At 38.3% G+C, this 20,627-nt stretch overlaps 2 protein-coding genes across 3 annotated transcripts; one reads left to right on the top strand and one right to left on the bottom strand.

Annotated features, from left to right (window-relative positions):
- Window positions 1-38: 38 nt before the first annotated feature.
- On the top strand, window positions 39-6,203 carry LOC122267462 (histone PARylation factor 1-like). Its single transcript, XM_086538577.1, has 9 exons — window positions 39-225; window positions 1,763-1,889; window positions 2,360-2,515; window positions 2,655-2,791; window positions 3,112-3,257; window positions 4,392-4,624; window positions 4,970-5,095; window positions 5,460-5,587; window positions 5,875-6,203. The coding sequence occupies exons 1-9, from the start codon at window positions 79-81 to the stop codon at window positions 5,932-5,934; spliced, it is 1,260 nt and encodes a 419-aa protein (XP_086394703.1). The 5' UTR covers window positions 39-78; the 3' UTR covers window positions 5,935-6,203.
- Window positions 6,200-14,842, bottom strand: LOC122267458 (uncharacterized). 2 transcript variants are annotated; one of them, XM_086538578.1, is made up of 5 exons: window positions 14,712-14,842; window positions 14,161-14,217; window positions 13,027-13,161; window positions 9,595-9,873; window positions 6,200-8,015 (listed from the first exon to the last, which is right to left on the bottom strand). In XM_086538578.1, exons 1-4 carry the CDS (start codon window positions 14,769-14,771, stop codon window positions 9,871-9,873), a joined length of 255 nt encoding a protein of 84 aa, XP_086394704.1. In that variant the 5' UTR covers window positions 14,772-14,842; the 3' UTR covers window positions 6,200-8,015; window positions 9,595-9,870. The 2 variants fall into 2 exon arrangements, with proteins under 2 accessions (XP_086394704.1, XP_042893451.2); XM_043037517.2 differs by lacking the exon at window positions 9,595-9,873.
- Window positions 14,843-20,627: the final 5,785 nt, after the last annotated feature.

Genomic DNA, 20,627 nt, shown 5'->3' on the forward strand with positions numbered 1-20,627 from the left:
TGAGTTGCCAGTTTGCATTATTCTTCAGAAACTATAAATATCCTCGCAAGAGAAAAGCAAGCAGTATGAGCGGGAATCATGAGTGAGGTTGAAGCGGGATACCAAGCAGACCCCCGGACGGCCTGTAAATATGGTGAATCGTGCTATCAAAAGAACCCTCAGCACCATAGTAGGTTCAAGCACCCACCGAAAAGGAAACTGGAGAGCAGCGAAAGCGAAACGGAAGTGAGTTTTGAAATGAAGGAAAATCGAAATTCCTCCGTCATTTTACATTTTCTTGGATGTCACGTTTCTTCACGGAGTTGTAGGAAAGTTTTAACCACGATGCTTTTCTCTGGAAAGTGGCTTATATGTACAGCAGTCGTTAGTGGTTAATGGTGTCCAGAAGGGATATGACATTTTTAAACAATGGAGTGGCTTACATCTACAGTGTAATATTGAATTTAAATACAGAGAAGGATAGGTAATTTAATGCAGTATTTCTGAGTTATTATTTAATGCCTTTTATCTCAAATTGTAGATAGAATTGTGGACATGAAATAGACTTCTCACTTCATTGCTAAAAAAAGAAAGGAAAACTAATGACCTATTCATAATTTAGAAGCAAAGGGCATGGCACATGATATTCTGATGATAATCATGCATTTTATTGAACAGATCTTTCAAATCTTTAAGGTTCCTCGAATTAATAGATAGAGTGCTGCAGGATCAGCAAGTTGATGGGCAAAACGATAATTAATTGTTGACAAAAAAATGAAATTGAAAGCCCAAATAGAATATGACAGAACTGGAAACAAAGGAATAGGTGTAGCTTCAGATTTTCCTCTATGATATTTCCATGCAAGGTTACAGAAATATTGTGTATGTTTATTTTCCTTTTTGGATCAAATCGCTCCCAAAGTTTTATTTTAGTCTATTATGTTCTTCATTAAATGAACCTAGACAAAGATAAAAAAAAATCCTGAACTAAAGAAAATTGAACTAAAGTGAAAGCAACTGTTATATAAGTGGTCTGCAGAAAGGAAGGAATCAAAAGAAGACTATATTTCAGGGCTATTGGTGACAGTTAACTTATTTGCATTTGTGACATATAAACAGTACAATACTGGTACATTGCAAAAGTAATAGTCCCTTGGTTGTAGATTTTGAAAATGTTTGGAAGGCACTGACAGTGGCATTCAGAATATAACTATTTTTGCTGTGTTCTATCGGAATGTACTTGAAACTTGCAGTAATCTCTGATAGATGGCCAACAAAGCTCAACATATATTCTGATAAGATATGACTTAATCTGGTTCTGTATTTAACAGTAAATTAAAATTATTTTTTTCTGTTGATAACTTCCTAGTATTAGGGAATATAATTAAGTATTTCAGGGAAATTCAGTTGAAAACAGGTGTTTAATAGAAATACTGTTTTATAGTATGATATAATGCTCCCACTGCACTCAGACAGACCTCTGCCAAGAGTGCATCCTGGTAGGAGTTGGCACTTTTTTATAAATATTATTGTTATGGCTATTGTTATTACTTGTTATTATTATAGATAGTTTTATTATTATCATTATTATTATTATTGTTGTTGTTATTATTGTTATTGAAGTTACCAAAGCCATCACATTATTTTGTTCCCTTGTTTTTCTTGATTGTCCAGGAAAGGTGACTTTAATTGTCTGAATTTCTATCATTGTATCTCCTGCTTTGCAATTTTGTAATTAGACATGTCAAAAAAAAAACAAAAAACTTTTTATTCTTTGTTCCAGGATCTAGTTCCTAAAGGGAAGAAATATAAAACAGATGATGAAGAAAAGGATTCTGGCTCTGGAGATGATTTTGAGGTTCCTTCTATTGACAAAGAAGAACACACAGCAGACACCAGCCAGCCAGAGGGTGAGATTCTTAAGCTTTTGTGTGTTTTTGTGCTTGTTTGTATGTGCAAGATTATGATTGTGTGTATTTATGTTTGTGTAAATGAATTTATGTGGGATAGGACAAAGTACTATTTAACAAATCGAATGCAGTAGCAGCATTTTGATTTTTACAAGCTGCATGTTATTTTTCTGCAAAAAATATCAGAAGTGTGCAAAATTAGTCATTTTATAATATTCATTTTCCAAGGTAATTAATGTAAATTAACTTCTGTGTGTGTGTGTGTGTGTGCGCATATGTGCATGTGCACACACACATGTATGTATATATGTATCATATGTTTATATATATACATATACACCAACACTTAAGATATTACACACCCTTAATTGTGCATGTATCCTAGCACACATACATGCATATGTGTGTGTGTGTGTGTGTGTGTGCGCCTGCAACCAGGCATATTACTGTGATTCTTTCACCATTTCCAGAAGATGATGCTGAATCCCCTGTTCATGAGTTGGAGGTAGCTCCCTCACCAGAAAATGTTCGGGAGAGCATTGAGCAAAAGTTTCTTGTTGATATGCCAGAGGATTTCTTTGATTTCTGGGACCTTTGCAAGGAACTTGATAAAGAAAAACCTGAAGGTAAGATATATCACTAAGCATTCAATTTTGAAAATTAGTTTGTACAAAATGTTGAATTAGGAAGTTCAATAAACATGAGAAATTTATTTATATGGCTTAGTTGCACTGCTCTGATTGAAATAAATTTTTTGACCCACAGAAGCATTCATCAAAGCTGGCATTACCCTGGTTGGCCCATATGATATCCTCTCAGGCAAGCTGAAAAATCTCAAGACAAGAAAAATATCAAGTTACGTTTGTCACTGGCGGTATTATTATGACCCACCAGAGTTTATGGTAAATAGCATTTAGATTTCTTGGGAAATTGGAATAGAAGAGAAAGCAAGGCAGAATCACTTAATTTTGTTCTTCATTTACATCTGCTACCATATTAAAATGTAATAGACTTCCATTCTATTTCCCTTATTTATTTTGTTTTTTCCCCACTTTCATTCCTTCCTTCCTCCCTTTGCTCTTTCTTTTCTTTGCCTCTATTTCCTCTTTAGGGTACTTGTACCATTCTTAACAGTTCTCTACCTTTTTTTTTCTTTCTTTCAACACTGTTCAATAGTTTTTTTTCTAGACAGAGAGCATGCTGAGACTTTGTCATTTTTCAGACGGTGATAGCAGGAAGCGAAGACGAATATCACATAGGATATTATCGAGATGATTGCTTCCTATTACCAGCTTTTGTTGGTTCAATGTCTTCTGTCCAGCCTGGCAATATAACCCTAATAGGAGGGAACATATTTAGTGCTGTAAGGTAACTTATTATGATGTATCTTCTTTCCATATAGTTGGTTAGAATAAGTATTTCATTGTAATGAATAGAAAACATGCCATATGGATATATAAATTTTGCTAAACCCACTATTGCGCGCACACACACACACACACACACACACACACACACACACACACACACACACACACACACACACACACACACACACACACACACACTCACACTCACACTCACACTCACACTCACACACACACACACACACACACACACACACACACACACACACACACACACACACACACACACACACACACACACACACACACACACACACACACACACACACACACACTCACACTCACACTCACACTCACACACACACACACACACTGTCTTTCTCTCTTTATTTCTTTCACTCTCTATTTCTTTCGCTCTCCATTACTCTCCTTCGTTCTTTTGCTCTCTTTCTCTTCATCTTTCTTTCTCTCTCTCTCATTCTTTCACTCTCTATTTCTCTCCCTCTTTTACTCATTCTCTTTCTCCCTCTTTCTTTAGTTCTCTCCCTCCACCCCTCTTCTTTCTCTCCATCTCTTTTCCTACCTCACTATTTGACTTGGCCCTTATTAACCCACACAGGACGGGTGGTACAGCATGTGTACCGCGCATTCAAAAGCCCAGTTGCCGGGCGGCACAGTATTGTGCCAGCCATTCAATTGATTTAGGCCTAATAATTCGAACGCCCCGGCATTTGGACATTCAAGGCTAGAATTCCCCCGTCGGGAATGGGTTAATTTGCCCTGTTTTGTTCCTCCTCTTTCTGTCTTCATTTTTCTTTCATCTCTATTTTTTTCTCTGGATGTCAAGTACTATCTTTTTTCTAACTTGGCATGGTAGTTGCATACTTCTAAAAAATGGACGGTTCATATGAATTGTTATTATTTTTTCAAATTTAATTTTTTTGTGTTTTCAAATACTAAGATAATTATCTATTTTTATAGATATTAGTGACTTACCATTTTTGGGTTTGCATTTTGATTTTTTACAAAGAGGTACATTAGAAAATTGATACTCTTTTCATAAAGGTGGTGTTTGAAGTATTTCCATAAAGATGGTGTTATACAGATTTGAAATTCATATTTTGAACCTTTCCAGTTCATATCTGTCGCAGAGGATGAAGTCTGAGAACCCCTTCAAGAAAATAACTTTGCAAAGGTTGCAGCAAGAGTTAGAAAAGTATGCAAAGTTAAAGAAGCATTCATTGGACCAGAGACCGTCTTCTGTGCAGGCACGTTCAAAGAAGGTGGTCAGCAAGTGCTTTCATGGGGCTGGTATTGTGGTCCCGGTGCACAATGATGTTGGTTACAGGCCTATCCCAGAATCAAATGGTAAGTTCAATCTTAGAACTAATCTGTTCTGCTGTTATTTTTTTCATTATTTAGTTTCTGGATGCATTGCTACTCCTTGAGAAAGTTGTGGTTTGTTAACAGTCAAATTAAGGAAAAAATTTCTCTCTCTCTCTCTCTCTCTCTCTCTTTTCCTGATGTCACCTTAGTTTTGCTCCTTCTCCTTCACTTATCTGCCCACACCATTTCTCTTTCCTTCTCCCCTCTTTTAGCCTTTGCCTCTCTTTTCCATTTTCTTCCTCTTTTCCCTTCTCCTTTCTTCTCTAAGTCTCTTTTGTTGCACTAAAGATACATGTATAATATTGTTGATCTTCTCTTTTACTACAGCCAGTTTGAAGAAGATTTTCAAAAAAGTTGTGGATGCTAAATCAGAGGAGGAGAAATTGAAACACTTTGATGCTGTCCAAGAGCTGATGACCAATGTACAGTTTGGTTTTGATGAAGGAGACTTTGGTAATTATTTTCTATTTTTATATAATTTTCAGTAATTATTTTCTATTTCTATTTAATTTTCATATCTTTATATTGATGAATCAGAGTAAATTTATAGTTATTTTTTAAGTATTAATGTAATAAAACAAAGAGAGAAAGTATTAATGTTTTCTTATATCAAAGCTAAGGGTTGTTTCCTGAGGTCATACTGTAGTTCTGTTTTCTCTTTTATATTGTTTGAGACTGTTATGTTCACTAGAATAAGCCCCTCTTTATATTCTTAAAATACTTTAACAATGTCATATTACCATAAAGATAAAAAGAAAGTAGTGCAAAATTAATGCCTTAGAGATTATGACTGAACACCTATTTCTTTCTTTCCAAGGAATGGGGTTGGAGTTTGGCCTCAACATGTTTACTTTCGGAGGAGAAGCATTCCACAAAGCCATCAGTCACGTCCTTGGGGTTGCTTATGAACTGCTTGGAAGAGATGCATTCATTGATATTTTACGGGTAGTTATTTTTATAATTATTGCAAAATATAGGTTCTTCTTCCTCTCTGTGTGCTTACTTTGTCTATTTGTATGGATGTGGGTGTGTGCTCTGCATATTGCATGCTTAAGTGTGCAAGTGATTATACATGAAAAAATATTTACTCTGATCACCACCATAATTTAACATCAAGATATCTGCTACCTCATCTTTAAGGTATTTTCTATATATTAGTTAATGTTGTTGTTATTGTGATGATTATTAAAAAAAAAAAAAAAAATTATATAGATTTTTTCACTTATTTTCAGGCACATTTAAAGAACAGGCGTCGAGGGAGTAACATGAGCATACTGGAAGTTGTAGAGTGAAAAATATTAAAGAAAAGAAAAGAAAACTTATTTATATATATATATATAGATATATAAAAATACCCATTCAAATTCTTCTTTTTAACAGTGAAGTATCTGATCATACTCAAAGAAAAGTTTGCTTATTTTCCTTTTCTTTTGGTTTGAGTCTTCTCATTATTCATCAAAGGAAAGAGTAAAAAATGGCTAATAATCATGTAATACTCACCTCTGGATTTTTTTTTAGTGGAAAGTGGTTGAAGATTTTATAATAAAACTATAGTCATAAATGTGTTTATTTTACTGAGTTGCCTTTTGAGCTGCTTAACATATAGTTGATGTGAATAGCATGGGGTCAACCAACTATTTATGCAAATAAGTCTCTTCAAACATTAGCCTATAAATGGATATGTGTGGAAGTATCTATCTTTATATATCATTAAAAACTAAGGAAAATTAAAAGTCATGAAAAAAACAAACATTATCATGTCTTTAGTAACATACAACACAAATCACTCATAATGGTAATGCCTTATATAATGAGGTAAACCTCTTGTATTTTTGATCCACACAATATTTGTTTGAGCTAGCATTTATGATTAATGTTTTTCATTTACTGTGATGGAGATTGACAAATAGTCATTCAGACTGCACCTTGATATACATTATTTATAACATACACTGTGATAAAAGGTCTCTATACAATGAAGTAAAGAAGAATCAATAAATACATGTGCAGATAATGCATAGTTGTTGCAAGCAAAGTAATGGGAATTCAGTGGGACTGTTGAAGGCGCAAATAACAAGCTTCCAGATTTGGCAACATCCTACTGACAAGGTTAGTTCTTCCTTAATTAATAGCCTATTTCAAATGCTATCATCTGGTGTGGGAAAATCTCACTATTTATCTAGCGCCAGCATTATTAATACATATATGCGTCTATTTCTCTGTTTGGAGAACTGAGGGGTCGAGATCTAAAATTGTATATATAAACACTTAAATTTTTATGGAGGGTTTTGGTGCAGGCCTCGTACTTGTCGAGTGTGTAACTTTTTTTTCGCTTATTTGCCTAATAAAGGAAGAGCTTTGGGAGAATGCGCCACCGCTCTTCGGTACCAATCTACGAGTGAGACTGACTGAGAAATTGTTACTTTTGTATTTCTAAAGGAGTTGTAATTGAGGATGAGTGAAAAGATGAAGGTAAGAACAATGAAAATCTACTCTTTAACCTACAACATTGTTTCTCCAATTCAATTCTAAAAGGCAAATATGGCATTTTTACGTAAGCGCTGTAAGTTTTAAGGCGAGAGAATGAGTGAAAAATCATACAAACAAATGTAATGATTAAAGCATCAAATGATTTGACATGAAATAAATTAATGGTTCTTATCCCTGTCGTGAACATACAGGAAGAGAAACTAACGTCTTGGTGAAACAGTCATTTGATAAATAGGTGTCTATATAAACAATCAACGCTCATTAGGGAGGAGAGGAATGGTCATGGGTATAAAGAGGCATAGCTAGCAAGGTCTCTTCAGCATCCGAAACTATGCGGAAAACCTCCCGCTTGATCATGAGCTGTGAAGCTGGTGGCATTTTGGCCGTCGTTGCATACATGCCCATGAAAAAGTAGTACAACGGATCTCTCTCCTCCAGTTTTCCGAAGCCTTGAGCAAAAAACATGAACCATGAGATCCTGAAGGAAGGGCCAAAAAAGGAAATCCATTTGGCAAGTATAGTAACTACAAATTCCATTAGTAAACAAAACCTAACAAAAACCAGGGATTTAACAATTACTCATGCTATTGTCATACCATGGATAAAATAACAAGGTAACATGCAATCAATAGTAATAATTTTTTCCTAAAGAAATGATGCCATCCGTGTCTATGGCAAACTCTGCCTTTGCAGCAAATCATGCCATCCGCTTCTAATGGATTAAATAGTATACTATATTTAAAAAAAAAATAATAAAGAAAACTAAGATAAAAAAAATCAATGAAGCTCCATGAACTTTGTCTGTAGTCAGTAGTTGGGAACTACAGCTTCTTGGACTTCCATTTCCTCCCTCCCCATCAGGAACAAAGGAGGGAAGTCCTGTCTGTAAAAAGGTGAAGAAAGAAAAAAGAAATTACTTGTAAATCTTTCTATCAAATCCATATCCTAATATCAGTATCTACCCATAAAGTCCTTCAGTCTTTAGAACTACAAACTGCTTCTTTAACTTTTCATATCCAGACCCTTGAAATACTGGATTTCTATATTTAATTCTATGCTTGCGCAATGAACTTGAAAACTTGAGTTTGACACAATCATTTATGGCTATTTACTGGGATATGTATTTTTTGTTTGGTAAAAGGAAGAAAAAATGCAATGAAATGAAAGGGAAAAGCCTGACTGTTGTTCCATACTCTAGGGATCATATACAGTTTTCCTGAATACAGGGTTGAAAACTTAACAGAAACAAAGTTAATGTCAGCAAACACTGCAAACATTTAGAAAGTGTGACCACTGACCTCATAACCCTCAATATATGATGAGTTCATTAATTAAACAGAGGTGGAAATTAGTGAAAAATATCATAAAAGGAAGTATATAAAACAAACACTAAAATTAATTAGGAAAATTAAATTACCTGGGGAAAGTATGAGGCTGGTTAAAAAAGAATATATATATGCTTGGCTCATTAAGATCAAACTAAAATCCTACATATACAATTGATCAGTTACAGTTCTGAGTGACTTCATAATAACAAATTACATTTATTATACTATATTGCGTCAGCATAACGATAAGAGAATAAGTGAGGATATTTCAGTTAACCCATTCATGTTGGGGTTAAAATTTGTGCAATGCTGCTCCCGCCGACGAGATAACAAGCATGTTCACTGACCAAGAGTGAGATCTCTCTCTGTGCGATGCTGCACTGCACCTCTCAGAGGGCTTTTCACCCGCCCAATTCAATGGGGTGATAATAGGTTGTAGTATCTGTTTACAATATTTTCAGAAGTGAAGAAAAATGTGTCCATACAAATGGAACTTCTATGAGTGTATAAATACGTAATGCTGTAAAACATGTGTTTAGAGGAAGAGATCATGACATGATAAGATGTCATCTGGTGGGTGCAAAATATTCACATGTCGTGATATCAAATTCCTGAAATATACATTTACGTATATAAGTTTACTTGGTTCAAAATAACAATTACAACAACAACACCAGTAGTAACAACTATAATAATAGAGGCTAAACTATTTTTATTTTTGTATAGAATTAAGATGAAAAATAAATAATTATTGTGACATCATAAAGAAAAATGAAGTTAAAATATTGCCAAATTGAGAGTAGCAACAATAATAATAATGGAATAATCATAATAAAAAACAATTGTTACAACAATTCCCAACACAAGATAACTTTCTGACTTTTTTTCAACTGCATGTTACTCAGCTCTTACAGCATTAACCCATTGCGGATGGGTGTCATGACAGGAGCTCTTGCCTGACGACAGGTGTCATGATGTACATGACGTTTAGGGATTTTGGATCACTGTTATTTAATTGTGCTTTGAGTAATGAGTCAGTGATGATAGCAATTGTAGTCACAATTACTGTATTTGCCGTAATAATAAGCAAAATGGGTTTCACCTAACATCTAAAACCTTGATGGGATCACTCACTTCTAGTACCTGCAGGAGAGATAGCTTTGAACAGCACCCATCCATGGTCTTTAGCAAGTACTGTTTTTATAGTGTGATGGCACAAAGCAAGTTGCTGGCCTCTTGCTCTAAAGTACCACAGTGAAGGATGTGTTAGCAGAATGAGAAGAGGAAGGTGACTCAAATCATGCCCAACGTCTACAATGTGCCACCGTGCCAGTAGGGCTGACTTTTACTATGGCACTCACAGACACAAGCACAAGTTTCTTTCCTCTTCTCTACCTCTTCATGCTATCGTCACTGTGGATGGTTATATGTTTCGTTCATGAAAGTATATAAATACGAAAAAATAAAGTTGCTTTTTGTGCTCTCCTAAAACAGCAATACTTCTATCACATTGAGTATAATGAAAATAATAAGCTGATGTGGACCCTAAAGTACAATTTCCTGCGTTGACAGAGCCTGTGATATGACAGATGGCATTAAGTCTCTAAATACAACAAAACACACAAAAATTAAAACACAAAAATGACTCTAACTTTACGAATGACTAAAAGAGAGTGGGAAAAGTCAAGGTATGTTGCGTAAAGCGTAAAGAGAAGAAAGAGAAAGAGAGAGATGAGGGAGGGAGAGAGGGAGAGAGAGAGAGAGAGAGAGAGAGAGAGAGAGAGAGAGAGAGAGAGAGAGAGAGAGAGAGAGAGAGAGAGAGAGAGAGAGAGAAGAGAGAGAGAGAGAAGGGAGAGAGAGGGAGAGAGAGAGAGAGAGGAGAGAGAGAGAGAGAGAGGGGAGAGGGAGAGGAGAGAGAGAGAAGAGAGAGAGAGGGAGAGAGGGAGAGGGAGAGAGAGGAGAGAGAGGAGAGAGGAAGAGAGAGGAGAGGAAGAGAGAGAGGGGAGAGGAGGAAGAGAGGAGAGAGGGAGGAGAGGAGAAGAGAGTGGAGAGGGAGAGGAGAGAAGAAGGGGGGGGAGAGGAGAGAGAGAGGAGAGAGAGGGGAGAGAGAGGGGAGAGAGAGAGGAGAGAGAGGAGGGGAGGAGAGAGGAGGAAGGGAGTAGGAGAGAGGGAAAGGAGAGAGGGAGAGAGAGAGGGAGAGAGTAGGGAGAAGAGAGGGAGGAGACTGAGAGGGGAGAGAGAGAGGAAGAGAGGAGGAGGGAGAGGAGAGAGGAGAGAGAGAGAGAGAGCCGAGAGAGAGAGGAGGGAGAGGAGGAGAGAGGGAAGAAGAAGAGAAGATAGAAAAGAGAACAGAGAGAGGAAGAGGGGAGGACAGAAGGAGAGGGAGATGGCGAGGAGAGAGAGAGAAGAAAGGTGGAGAGCTGAGGCGAGAGGGGGAGCGGAGGAAGAAGAGTGACAGAGAGATGAGAGGAGAAGAGAGGAGAGAGAGGAGAGTAGGGGAGAGGAGAGAGAGGGGGGGAGCAGAGAGTGAGAAGAGGGGAGAAAAGAGAGAGAGGAGGAGAGAGGGAGAGAGTGAGGGGGAAGAGAGAGAGAAGCGAGGAGAGGAGAGAGAGGGGGAAGCAAAAGAGAGGATGGGGGAGAGGAGAGAGAGCGGAGAGAGGAGAGAGAAAGAGGATGAGGTGAGAGAGGAGAGGAGAGTAGAGGGAAGAGGAGAGTGAGAGAGAAAGGAGAAAAAGAGGTAGAAGAGAGAGAGAGGTAGGAGTGTGGGAGAGAGAGGAGAGAGGGGAGAGGTGAGAGAGAGAGAGAGGAGAGAGAGTGGAGAGGAGAATTGATAGAGAGAGAGGTGGAGGAGAGAAGAGAGGTGAGAGTAATGGGAGAAGAAGAAACGAGGGTGCAGAGAGAGGGACGAGGGGAGGGAGGAGGAGAAGAGAGGGAGAGAGTGGAGAGATAGAGAAGGAGAGAGAGAGAGAGAGGGGGAGAGAAGAGAGAGAGAGAGGGGGCAGGAGAGAGAGAGAAGAGAGGAGAGGAGAGGGAGAGGAGAGAGGGTGAAAAGAGAGAGGAGAGAAGGAGAAAGGAGAGGGAGTGGGGATGAGAAGAGAAGAGGAGAGAGGGGCGGAGGAGAGAGAGAGGGGGAGAGAGAGAAGGAGAGGGAGAAAGAAGAGGAGAGAGAGAGAGAGGGGGGGTGAGGAAAGAGGGGAGAGGGAGAGAAGAGAGAGAGGGGAGGGGAGGAGAGAGAGAGAGAAGGAGGGAGAGGAGAGAGGGAGAGAGGGGAGGAGGGAGAAGAGAGAGGGGGAGAGAAGAGAGAGGGAGAGGGGAGAAGAAGAGAGAGAGAGAGAGAGAGAGGAGAGGGGGGAGAGGAGAGGAGGAGAGAGAGAGGCGAGAGGAGAGCAGTAGAGGAGAAGAAGAGAGGAGGAGAGAGGAGAGAGGGAGAGGGAGGAGGAGGGAAGGGAGAGAGGAGGAGAGAGGAGAGGGAGAGAGAGGAGAGAGAGAGGAAGAGCAAGACAGGGGGAGGAGAGAGAGAGAGGAGTGGGGAGAGAGGAGAGGGGAGAGGAGAGGAAGAGCAGGGAGAGGGGAGAGGAAGAGAAGGAGGAGCAGAGGGGGAGAGTGAGAGAGAGGAGAGAAAGAGTAGACGAGGGAAGAGAGCGGAGAGAGGAGAAGGGGAGAAAAGAGCAGAGTAGAGAGGGGAGGGAGAGGAGAGAGAGAGGAGAGGGGAGGAAAAGAGAGAGAAGAGATAGGGGGAGGAGAGGGAGAGTGAGAGGCGAGAGAGAGGGGAGGAAAGGAGAGAGAGGAGAGGGGAGAGGGAAGAGAGGGAGAGGGGGAGAAAAAGAGAGAGGAGGAGAGAAGAGGTGAGAGGAGGAAAAGAGGGGGGAGCAGAGGGAGAGGGAGGGAAAAGAGAGTAAGAGAGGAGAGGGGGAGAAAGAGAGAGAGGAGAGAGAGGGAGAGGAGAAAGAGAGGAGAGAGAGGGAGAGGGGAGAAAAGAGAGAGAGAGGAGAGGGAGAGGGAGAGGGAGAGGAGAGAGAGGGGGAGCAGAGAGAGAGGGGGGGAGAGAGAGGGAGAGGGGAGAAAAGAGAAAGAGAGAAGAGAGAGGGGGAGCAGAGAGAGAGGGAGAGGGGAGAAAGGAGAGGGAGAGGGAGAGAGAGAGGAGAGAAAGGGGGGAGCAGAGAGAGAGAGGGGGGAGAGGAGAGAGAGGGAGAGGGGAGAAAAGAGAGGGGAGAGGAGAGAAAGGGGGGAGCACAGAGAGAGAGGGGGGAGAGGGAGAGGGGAGAAAAGAGAGAGAGAGGGGAGAGAGGAGAGGGGAGAGAGGAGAGGGAGAGGGAGAGGGAGAGGAGAGAGAGCGGGAGCAGAGAGAGAGAGGGAGAGGGGAGAAAAGAGAGAGAGAGGGGAGAAGAGAGGGAGAGGGAGATGAGAGAGGAGAGAGAGGGGGGGGAGAGGAGGGAGAGGGGAGAGAGGAGAGGGAGAGGGAGGAGAGAGGAGAGAAAGGGGGGAGCAGAGAGAGAGAGGGAGAGGGGAGAAAATAGAGAGAGAGGAGAGAGGAGAGAAGAAGGTGCAAAGCGCTGAGGTTCATACCGTTGTTGGAAATGGGGGATGTTCTCGATTGGGAAGACGGTATGCTCGTAGTTTTCGGATCCCAAGCTGTACGCATTCTGTTGGACCCTTCGCAAGCAATTCCCAATCGGGTTCTGAAGGATGGTCAATGTTCCTCTGTGGATAAAGTGATTGTTTAGAAGTGATTACTTACATCTCAAAAGGACGAGCTAACTTAAGCTATCCTCACCCCAATCTTAGTCTCTCACATATAATATTTACTCTGAGTGAGAGAGGAAGAGAGAGGGGGAGAGGGAGTAGTGGAAGAGGAAATGCATTTTTTTTTTTTTTTTTGCAAAACTGACTAAATTACAATATCTATACAGATTCCTGTCTTCTCATAACAAAAAATATCACGACTCAAATTTAACTATAATAGGAACACCTTATCTTGATTGAAAAAAAAAATCATATACTGAAGCAAATAACATATATATATATATATAAAATGTCAATCGGAAATACCGTAACCATAACACAAAGCGGATGCCCCCACGAAATACAGGAATTATATCACATACATTAAATTTTACATAAAGAAAAGAATACAAAAGACATATAAAAATGCTATCTTAAACACACATTCATAATAAATAAGAAAGAAAGAAAAAACAACTCATCAACATTAACAATATTTGGCCGTGTCCGCCATTAATCAAGATCTATGAACCAAAGCGTCAACTTCCTTTAAAAAAAATGCACATTTTTAACACTTGGTGCGTTTAATGGGCTCTGTTACAAACAAACTTCTGTTTACAGAGAGAGAGAGAGAGAGAGGGAGAGAGAGAGAGAGAGAGAGAGAGAGAGAGAGAGAGAGAGAGAGAGAGAGAGAGAGAGAGAGAGAGAGAGAGAGAGAGAGAGAGAGAGAGAGAGAGAGAGAGAGAGAGAGAGGAGAGAGAGGAGGAGAGAGAGAGAAGGAGAGAGAAGAGAGAGGAGAAGAGAGAGAGAGGAGAGAGATTGCTCGAGAGAGAGAGAGAGAGGAGAGAGGAGAGAGAGGGAGGAGAAGAGGGAGAGAGAGAGAGAGAGAGAGAGAGAGAGAGAGAGAGAGAGAGAGAGAGAGAGAGAGAGAGAGAGAGGGGGGGGGGAGGAGGAGGGAGTGACATTTAAAAGCATTACCTTTTTTTCATCCCTTTCGAACTGCGTGATAATTTCCCGTGCTTTTTTTATAGCAGACTGAAAAAATAAATGTGTATCAAAAATAAGATTGCAAAATATGTACATCCATGCACATGCCTATGTATCTATGTATGCCTTTGTTTCTCCTATAATGATATAGGCCTATATGTATGTGTATATCTTACATGATTATAATAAACATCCAATTTATATAAACATTAAAATGCATTTATATAAACACACAAACATTTTATATACATATATAAACACACACACACACACACACGCACACACATACACACACACACACACACACACACACACACACACACACACACACACACACACACACACACACACACACACACACACACACACATATATATATATATATATATATATATATATATATATATATATATATATATATATATTTACATCCTGACCAATCGCCGCCAAAGTTCGGTGTTTTTATTAGCGCTATTCTTAACTGTCAAAAAATTTATTCTATATCATCAGATTCTACACTATACATTCTACTCAATACATACGTCCGGATGAGAAGATACCCTGCCCTTAGATTTGTTTCGGTCTTTGCGACTCCGTGTCATCTTGTCTAACCTCCTGTTTAAAGTTCCACAGCTAGACTATTTACTGGTCACGTGATCACATCATTTTCCGCCGTTTTCTTTCGTAACTGACCAGAGAAATCGGTGCGCTTGATCGCGGATACGATTGTAGTTTTCTTTGTAGTTTATCTAACGATCTTAAAGTTATCATTGAAGCAGTAAAAATTATTTAGATAATTCAAAATGACGACTTAAATACTTCAAGTAATTTGCTTATTATTAATATGACATCTATTTTAGTATTCCCTTCTACTCTTTTGACATTAAAAGAAAATGTAACTGCTTTTTCATGCGAAACTAAAGTAATCCGTAATGTCTATTTTTGCTTATTTATGCTTTTAAAATGGTTATTTGAGACAGAATGTGAATTATCCATCCTTTTTGGTTATTTTTCATTTGTTTTTTTTAATATGCTAAGTGTACCTGATATCATAGTAAAATATGAAATAACGATATAATTTGCACCACTCTTGTTGCTCACAAATGAAGAACCACAACAGCTCTGTGACCAGTTCACTGACATAACTTTCAACACAGCAAATGAGATTTTAGGAAAAGCCAAACCAATTAAAAGACCATGGATAACACCAGAAATCCTACAAAAATGTGACGAAAGAAGAAAACTAAAGAAAGATAGATTTACCAACAATGAAAGTCTGGGCCAATATAGAAAGGCAAACAAGGAGGTAAAAAGAGCTATCATCAAAGCAAAATATAATTGGGTTGAAAAACAAGCTGAGGATATTGAACAAAGCTTAGCAGTAAACAATTCTAGAAAAGCCTACAGTGTAATCAAGAGCTTAACAAAGGAGAAGACAGGAAGAACAAATGTAATAGAAGATAAAACCGGTCAGCTGTTAACAAATAACACCGAAGTGACAGCTAGATGGAAAGAATACTGCCGCGAGTTGTACCAACATCAAGCAGACGTTGATAGAACAGTATTAGCAGAGGCTACATCAGAGGGAGAACCAGAACCAGTCATCTTAGAATCGGAAGTAAGGGCAGCGATTATAAAGTTGAAGATGAATAAAGCACCTGGATATGACAACCTTCCAGCAGAATTAATTAAGTGCGGTGGAGATCCCATTATCAACACCTTACATCTTCTGTGCAACCGAATACTCCAAACTGGTAAATGGCCTACACAATGGACCCAGTCCATTCTCATTCCTATCCCAAAAAAGAAAATGAGTAAAACATGTAGTGAACATCGCACAATCAGTCTTATAAGTCATCCTAGCAAAGTCTTACTCACCATCATCCTAAATAGAATAAAACCGGGAATTGAAGAAATTCTAGATGATTCACAAGCTGGCTTCAGAAAAGATCGAAGCACAGTGGAACAAATTCTTAATTTAAGGCTCCTTTGTGAAAGTCAGAGAAATCATCAGAAGAATGTTTTCCACAACTTTATTGACTTTAAAAAAGCATTCGATAGGGTATGGCACGAAGCGCTATGGCATACAATGGCCAAGTATAACATCAACCAGGGTATGACTAGGCTTATCCAAGAATTATATGAGAATGCGAAAACAAACGTTATGGTAAGTAACTAAGAAACTACAGCGAATGGTTCGAAAGTAAAGGGACAGTGGGCGTTAGACAAGGATGCATTTGTCTCCGACAAAAAACTTTTCAATTTGTTTTTGGAAAGAATAATGCAAGATGCCCTTGAAATTTTTTCAGGAGGCATAAAGTGTACAGGACGTGTAGTTAACAACTTACGGTTTGCTGATGACATAGACTTGATAGCGGAAGATGCGGAAGAATTAGCAGAAATAACAAGACGACTGGATGAAACATCACACAGGTATGGAATGGAAATTAGTGCAGAAAAAAGTAAAATAATGGTCAGTGGGAGGAACATCAATCGAAACGTACTGGTCTATGTTAGGGGAGAACAACTTGAGCATGTGTCAGAATTCAAATATCTAGGTGCAACATTAACAGAAAATGGAACCAGCGAAATTGAAGTTAAACATCGTGTAGGAATGGCAACAAGTACTTTAGCTAGATTGGAATCTATTTGGAAAATGAGAAGTATTAGCATGAAAACAAAAATTAAACTACTAAATGTATGGATGCGAGAGTTGGACAATAACTGATAAGATCTGGAAAAAGGTGGAAGCTTTTGAAATGAAGTGTTACAGAAGGTTGCTAGGAATAACATGGAGAGAGAGGCGAACAAATGGCTATGTCTGGAATAAGATAATAGAAAACATTTTTTACGCCACAGAAAAAGGACAGGCCAGAACCATTCATGCGCACTATCGCCAAACGCAAACTTCAGTTCTTTGGACACTAGGTCAGGAGAAATAAAACAACAAAGTTTCTCATACAAGACTACTGTGAGGGAACACGCCAACAAGGTAGGCCAATAAGAACATAGCAAGACGACATAAAGGAGTGGACATCTCTTAACATTCAGAGAGCTTGTCACCACAGTCTCAATAGGAGGAAATGGAGGAAGGATGCCAAGACATGGGTGCACCAACGGCCTAACCGGCTGAGGTCATGATGATGATGACTACTCAAAGTGCATTACGATGCTTATTCAGAGTGTCTGTGTGTTTTCATTAGTGCCTATATTAATGATCTTGTTTCCTCTTACAAAATAAACACAATTTGTGCACAGGTTGTAGCTGTTTATTAATAAAATAAATTTCATATATTATTTTTTTTTATAAGCAGGGATCTTGCAACATATCTGTACCTTTGACTCTGAGCTGCTTGCACTGAATACTTATTAAAATGTTAATCTAAAATTCAGGAATATGTACAAATTTGTGTTTGTGACCAAGTATTTGTATTATACAAATTTCTGAAGTCTTATTACTACAGTTTTATGAATAAGAATGATCGTAGTAATATTTTGCATAAATCAAAAGGAAAAGAATGATTAAATGATTACATTTACATAAAACGACTTTCTTCTGTTCTGACAGAATATGACGAAATCAATTAGTGAAAAATAAATAAAATAGAATAAAATAAAGTACCTAAAATATACACTAATTATATAAATTAAGTGGAAAATAGACACCAGTGTCAATTAAACCCAGCTCAAGACTCGATTTTTTTACTGTTACCAATATCCTGTAGAAAAAAGTGAAAAACACATTTATCTTTCTCCTTCTCCTCCTCCTCCTATTCATTCTCATTTTCCTCTCTCTCCCTCTTCTCTCTCTCTCTCTTTTTCTCTCTCTCTCTCTCTTTCTCTCTCTCCAATTCTGTGTTATCCATCACAGTACAAGGACGATGTGGTTCTGACTACTAGTGGATCTTGTCCTTGAAAAAACACCAATTTAAAGAAAATTACGCTGTGCCAAACTCGTTATGTTTGATGTCCCTGGAGAAATGAAACCAGTGAGATTACACAATAGAATGAAATCGTGGTTTGGTTTTTAGCTAGCTCAGTAGTAGCGCGCGGACCTTCCCCCTTGTGTGCAAGGCTGAACCACACTCCGTTCTCAGAAAGCTCTCACTGTATGCTATGACCCGCTTTGACATTCACGTGAGGTAGCCGTTGTGGTCTGAAAACTCCTCACTTGGTGCAAGGTCAACGTCCACGTCCCGGCTCCTGACACCTCTTCAGTGCCGGCATAGCATAGACAATAGGGATTAATCAGTCAACCTCTATAGGATGGATTTGAAAAAGACTTAAGAGTGAAGTTTACACCAGCCTTGTGACACAAAGCCAAGATATGTTGGATAATCCTAATGATATAATAATGAAAACAAAAAAGTGTATTTAATTAACAATACACAAACACACACACAAAAAATACACAGACACACATACCCACAATCATGCATATATATACTTACACACATATATATATAAATATAAATATATATATATATATATATATATATATATATATATATATATATATATGTGTGTGTGTGTGTGTGTGTGTGTGTGTGTGTGTGTTTTGTCTGTGTGTGTGTGTATGCATATATATATTATATACTATATATATAATATTATATATATATATATATATATCATTATGTATATATGTATATATATATACATTTATAATATATATATAAATATATATATAATATATATATATATATATATATATATATTATATATATATATATATATGAATCACAAAAAACACAGTAGTACGTGCACCTAACAGAATTAATAACGCTGCCACTAAAAAGAAAGGAAACAAAAAACTTGGCGACGTTTCGAACTTTTTCATGAAAGTTCCTCTTCAGGCGAGAGCAATCCAAAAAATGAATAGAGGGGAAAGTAAATTTAGACAAGCTATATATAGAAAGGATGACCGTAGGGACAAGGGCTGACTCAGGTCACAGAAGGATGTTTGAGGTCAATTAATCTCGAGGGAAATCGCTTTTCCTACTAAAAAGGAGGTAAGATCCTCCAACCCCCATTGACCAGCACATCACATTAATAATTTGGGAATCTTTTTAATTAAAAGAGATTCCAGCATCTTTTTCCATACGACATTAGGACGATTTGTGAAATTAACTGAAACATTACTTTCCAATTTAATTGATGACGGCATCAGCATGTGAACGAAACAAGCATTTGATTCCCGATTGCGTATCCTGTACATCAGCGTTTATGTTCAACCCCCACGTTTATCCTCTTTTCCAACTTCTCCTAACCCGTTTCACCTATGTAGAACTTCGGGAACATTCCTTTGCAAGGAATAGGTAATGTGCGAAGAAGTGCCAAGAGTAGCGTTGGCCCGCATTGTGTTTAATAAAGATTTACGCAAGTGTTAGGATAAGTGAACACTATATCGATGTCCACTTTTTTAAGTAACTGACGTTGTCATCGAGTGACTGATATTAAACGGAACAACGGTAAGTTATGGGCACTACCTTACGTGCGTTGACTTTAAGTTTGCGTATATAAAAATTTGGATCACGATCTGAATGCGACTTGTTCCTCACGAAAAAACATAGGGTAGCAGATTTTAAAAGAAAGATCATAATGAAGTAGTTCTCTTATCAATAAACTCATTATCACTGATCTTATGCTCTAAGGAAACATGACGAGGGTATGAATTTTAATGGTACAGCCCCCAATATAACCCGATGATATGAGAAAAAATGAAGATAATTAGCAACATGAGGGGTTTCTCGTAAATGTGAAACTTTGAATACCGTTGAAATTATGAACATTGTAGCTAGAAAGGGTAATTTCCCAGCATTTTCCAATTTATTGAATTTTAATGGTACGAGCAATGAGTGTTAAGAACGTAAAATATCGTTGAAATCCGGACGGTTACAGGCCACATAGAAAACAATTATCATTAAGTACTAAACAATCGAGCCCGGAGGAGAGAATGGCCGGAAGGGTTCGTCTCGAACATTTCCATTGTATAAATTCGCAAGGACCGGACTTAAACAACTACCCATCGCGATAACCGTTAGTCTGTATCTAAATTTCCTCAAAAGTTAAAACGATTCGAGGCCTACACGAACATGTGTGTGTGTAAGTGCATCAATCGGAATGGGATTTATGAGCGAGTGCAGACGTGTTAGTTCTAAAAAAATCTAGTACATCATCAAGTGGAAACATTTTGTGAAAGGGAATCTACAATTAAAACTTACAGTTTTAGTTGTGGGTCTGTAACTAGGACTTTATCTATGAAATCATTTCGAAATGCTTAATTGATTACTGAGAAAGAACCTAGAAGAGGTGATTAAAATTTACTAGCTTAGCCACGACGTATATTGGGAAGGTAACTGAGTTACATGACGAAATAATGGGTATTAGGGGATAGTCTTATGAGTTTCAGGGAGGACCATGAAATACGGTTAAGAGGATGTATTAACAGTCTGAAA

The sequence above is a fragment of the Penaeus japonicus genome, unplaced genomic scaffold (assembly GCF_977035675.1).
Source record: "Penaeus japonicus unplaced genomic scaffold, GWHDUDI00000001_assembly GWHDUDI00000007, whole genome shotgun sequence".
Classification (NCBI taxonomy): domain Eukaryota; kingdom Metazoa; phylum Arthropoda; class Malacostraca; order Decapoda; family Penaeidae; genus Penaeus; species Penaeus japonicus.